Source organism: Zingiber officinale, chromosome 8A, assembly GCF_018446385.1.
Source record: "Zingiber officinale cultivar Zhangliang chromosome 8A, Zo_v1.1, whole genome shotgun sequence".
Lineage (NCBI taxonomy): Eukaryota > Viridiplantae > Streptophyta > Magnoliopsida > Zingiberales > Zingiberaceae > Zingiber > Zingiber officinale.
The window spans coordinates 33,678,862-33,683,763 of NC_056000.1; the positions used below are offsets into that span (position 1 = coordinate 33,678,862).

Below are 4,902 nucleotides of genomic sequence, written 5' to 3' on the forward strand. Positions count from 1 at the left end.
TACAACAACTATTATAAGTTTATGCGTCATAACTCTGGTTTTGAATGGGATCCTGAGACGAAGAAATTCACAGCTCCTAAAGAAATATGGAAGGATTATTTTAAGGTTAGTATTTTCTATTTAAAATAATAAATTTTACATTTTTTATTAGAATTACAACTAGGTTTAACACTGGTTATTTTTCATTCTCTGCAGTCTCACCCGAAACATGAACATTATCGATCAGATACATTTGAGGATTATGAATATCTGAGAATTGTAGTTGGAAATGGAACTGCTATCGGAAAATACTGGGACTAGGATATGACACTAATACAAGAACATTAGTGGAAGGAAATCAAAGTACTACTTTATTAGATGATTACGTGTTCGATTACAATACTGGTGAATTCGTGCAAAGTCATAGACAAGAATCTTCATACGAGCCTTCATTTTTCAAGGAATCTGCTCCACCATTACCATCTCAACCCATAAGTTTGGAAGTTTCTCCAACCACTAGAAAACGAGATAGGACCGAGCTTGAAGAAAAATTAAGTACATTCAAGAATACGAATACAAATGTTGTGTATAGAATCTCTGAAACTCTTGAGAAGGTAGCTTCAAAAATAGAATCAATAGGGAATGCAAGTGAAGGTTATTGGGATGCTATCAAGGAGGTCCCAAATTTGGATGATAGTACTCGATACAAAGTACTTGATTTGCTTAATACCCAATCAAAGAAGATTGATTTCTTGAAAATGATCATTGAAGAGTATTCAGGATGGATACACTATAAATTGAATGAATGAGGGAATTTTTTGAAGCATGATTAGTAATAATTTTTATTATGCTAAAATTTTATCATTTTTTTTGAATTGTTTTCTGGTGATTGAACTAGTAATAATTTCTTGGTTCGGATTATTTATAAATTTACAAGTTTCAAGTTGATTATCATTTATATCTTGTTTTGGTTATAAGTGGAATGATTTTCATAAATTATTAGAGGTTTTTTTAAAATTTTAATTTCTTGTTTGATATCAGGTGGTTCATTTAAATGTCAAGCATCAACATGCATGAAGTAGAAGAACAAATGGAAGAAGAGGTATTGGAAGAAGAATTAAATGAAATGCTTAGGTGTTTGTTGGTGGAATTTTATAGGATCCTATGTGCGTTGATTGAGTATATAGCTTATATGCGTAGTGAACTTGTCCATCGTCCCTTAAGTAGACGACCAATAACTTCTAAAGGATATGATATATGATTATATTCATAGAATATTAAAAGAGGATCCAACACACTTTAGAAGTTTATAGAATGCATCCTGGTGTATTTTTAAAATTGTGTAACATCCTTAGAGAAAAAACACCATTACAAGATACAAGATACATTTGTATTGAAGAAATGGTTGCCATGTTTTCGTTGTTGGTCACCATACTCGATACTCTTTGATTCATAAAACATTTGATCGATCACACTATAATACTAGCCAAAACTTCAACAACGTGTTGAAAGCATTAAATAGCATTGCAGTAGATATGATGGTCAAACTTAGATATGTACTGCCTGAGAGAATAAGGGAGAGTACAAGATTTTTTCCTTACTTTAAAGTAAGTAATGAAAATCTTCTATTATTTTTATTACTACTATTGTTATTATTATTGTTGTTATTATTTTGTTATTGTTACAGGATTGCATTGGAGCTATTGATGACAGTCATTTTCCAACAATGGTGCCTGGATATGATACTAATAGCTATCGTAATCGTCATAGAATGATTTCTCAAAATGTTTTCTCATGACTTAAATGTTTTGACAAATACTTTATCAAGAAATAACGGGCTTAAAGTTCCACAAGGTATATATATTTTGTTCTATATGTTACTTATTTTATTATTATTATTTTTTGTAATTTTTCAAAATTACATATGTTATTTATATTTGATCTAGTTTTATAGGTAAATATTTTTTAGTGGATGGTAGATATCTGAATCGGTGTCAATTTTTTACTCTATTTCGAGGTGTGCGATATCATCTCCAGGAATTCACTGGCCAAGGTTGTCACCCAGAAAATGAAAAGGAGTTGTTCAATCTTCGTCATGCCTCCTTGAGGAACATCATTGAGAGGGTATTTGGAATATTTAAATCACAATTTAAAATATTCAAAACAGCTCCTCCATTTACATATAATACACAAGTCAAGCTTATTTTGGCTTGTGCCAAATTGCATAATTTTCTTTGCAAGGAGTGTCGTTCTAATGAATTTCTAGTTGAACCAGATAATGAAGCTTCATCATCCTTACCAAAACAAGTTCATGGTGTCGATTGCTTTGATCAATTATCTGATACTCAAGAACAAGAACGAGCAAATGTCAATGCATGAAGAGATACAATAGCGAATTGAATGTGGAGCAATGTTTATCATATTGGCAATAACGAAACTTAGAATTTTTTTTTCTCATAAATCCATAAATTTTCATGAAAAAATTTATAAATGTCGGTAAAAAACTTGTAAAAAAATTTATAGAACTCTATAAAATTCTTTTCACAACTACATGAAATTTAATAAAGTCAATAAAAATCAATCGACTTTAAAAAATCTATCATTAAAAAAACTTAATAAAAATTATTCAATCTCTTAATTAAATATATTCTCTTTAAACAAATCGAATGATGCATCTATACAGATAATCTTTCATTTTAATCGTCAACTTATCATTACCCTTGATTGTCCTATTGTCTTATCTGTCATCCAAGTAGCAGTGGTCCCCGTATCAATTTATCGGGATACTCACTTATTTGAGGACATTTTAAGAGAATGTGGTCGAGTTAATTTTGGCATTTGAGTGTACAAATCGTCAGATCCTAGGACCATCTCGGTCCTACACCACTATTCAGGAAAGCTGAAGTGTTGAATTTTCATGCCAACTCTGGCAGGAGTATGGTTTAATCAACTAAAGTCGAGGCCTATCCACTATTCTTCACTGTTCGACACGTTATTCTTGCAGAGATCCTCATGATCAACAATTTTTTTTTCCAACGATTGTTAGACGGTGACTTTTTTTTCAGTCTTTATCCAAGGATTATTGAATGTTAAAATTAAGTTAATTTATTATAATAGTTATGGTCGAAATGTTTTACTTTATCCGGCTGGAAAAGATAATAATCAGGCGATTATTTAAAGCGCCTTGTCTTCTCAACTTTCCCACTGCACTGCTCTGGTCTTTCTTAAAAAAAACAAAGAAGAAGCATGAACAGCGTGCAGGAGCACACTCCCATCGACACAAACAGATGGTCTCTCTCCGGGACAACTGCTCTGGTCACCGGAGGCTCCAAGGGAATCGGGTAGTTACATTCCTCGATCGAATACTACTCCATCTCTTTCCATCTATATATTTCTACTCATCCATCAAGCTTAATTTAGGTATGCGATCGTCGAGGAGCTCGCCAGACTTGGATCGGCAGTGCACACTTGCGCCCGCAACCAAGCAGATCTGGAGAAGTGCCTGCAACAATGGCGCGATTCCAATCTCAAAGTCACCGGATCTGTCTGCGACGTTTCCTCCCCGAGCGAGCGAGAGAAGCTCATGGCGACGGTGAAGTCCCAATTCGACGGGAAGCTCAACATTTTGGTATTAATTCCTCCTTTTTATTTTCCTTCCTTTCTAAACCCCCCTAAGCCAAATCTTCTACGTTTGCAGGTTAACAATGCAGGGACAGCGATCCTCAAACCGGCGATGGAGCAAACCCTGGAGGATTTCAAGTTCTTAATCAGCACAAACCTTGAATCGGCGTTCCACTTGAGCCAACTTGCTTACCCTCTCCTTAGGGATTGTGGAGGCGGCAGTATTGTGTTCATCACCTCCATCGCTGGCAATATTGCCCTGGAGGATTTGTCTGTGTACGCATCGACCAAAGGTACTTCTTTCATATTGCTGATTGAATTTGCTGGAATCATTTGGAAGTATGAACTATTTGCTTCGAACTGTTTCTTCTCTCTCTCTTTTTTTTTTTTCCATTTGATTAGGAGCAATGAATCAACTGGCTAGAAATCTTGCTTGTGAATGGGCCAAAGATAACATTAGAACAAACAGTGTCGCTCCAGGGTTCATAAGAACACCACTCATTGACCCTGTAAGTGAACACCGCTTCTTGTTATCTAGAAGAGAGATTTGATTTTGGCTGATGAATATGAATTTGTTTATTGTGGCAGTTTGTGCAAGATGAGGAATTTGTGGCGAGGGAGAATCATCGCGTGCCTCTCGGGCGTTTGGGGGAGCCGGAGGATGTGTCCGGCGTCGTGGCTTCCCTTTGCCTCCCTCCGTCTAGCTACGTGAATGGTCAGGTCATCGTCGTCGATGGAGGTCGAATTGTGAACGGAAATCACTAAGTAGCTATGGAGATATCTTTGGATAAGGTGGGTGGGTGCTTGGAATTATGTTCTAATGAAGATCTCGAATAAGATGGTGTTGAACTCTTCATTTAAGTTGTTGTACGGAGAATTTTATCACTATAATCTCTATGGCAATAATTTAATATAAAAATTGGTGTTTCAAATGTTATGAAGCCGTTTTTTTTTTCAATTTTTGATGATGCATATCAATGATATACCAAGAGATTATAAGGAAAGTCATCCAAAATAAAGTTCACTTTTGTACTAGACCCTGCGCACCTCTTTTCACTGCACACTAATTTCTCCAGCTACCGTGATTTACCTCCCTCGTGAAGACCTTGGGCGTAGTACGGCGGGGACGCTGGGGGCGAGCGATATCGCTTTTTGCCACTCTTGTACTAGACCCAATCCTCAAATACTCTTGTACTAGACCCCAACTATATGAGCCAAGTTATTAATGGTGAAGATTTTTTATAAAATGCAATAGATTTTTAAACTCTGGTCAAATAATTTGTTATCACTACCTAACGAAGT

The 4,902-nt window shown here is 35.5% G+C and overlaps 1 protein-coding gene across 1 annotated transcript; it reads left to right on the forward strand.

The window, feature by feature from the left end:
• The first annotated feature begins 3,162 nt into the window (after nucleotides 1–3,162).
• LOC122008381 (noroxomaritidine/norcraugsodine reductase-like) lies at nucleotides 3,163–4,635 on the forward strand. The gene is made up of 5 exons (XM_042564095.1): nucleotides 3,163–3,320; nucleotides 3,400–3,607; nucleotides 3,677–3,893; nucleotides 4,003–4,109; nucleotides 4,189–4,635. Exons 1-5 carry the CDS (start codon nucleotides 3,226–3,228, stop codon nucleotides 4,363–4,365), a joined length of 804 nt encoding a protein of 267 aa, XP_042420029.1. The 5' UTR covers nucleotides 3,163–3,225; the 3' UTR covers nucleotides 4,366–4,635.
• The last annotated feature ends 267 nt before the right edge of the window (nucleotides 4,636–4,902 follow it).

Coding starts and splice junctions, on each gene's coding strand:
- LOC122008381 (XM_042564095.1), top strand. CDS start 3,226: ATGAACAGCGTGCAGGAGCACACTCCCATCGACACAAACAGATGGTCT. Junction 3,608..3,676: donor ACGGGAAGCTCAACATTTTG/GTATTAATTCCT, acceptor CTACGTTTGCAG/GTTAACAATGCAGGGACAGC. Junction 3,894..4,002: donor TGTGTACGCATCGACCAAAG/GTACTTCTTTCA, acceptor CCATTTGATTAG/GAGCAATGAATCAACTGGCT.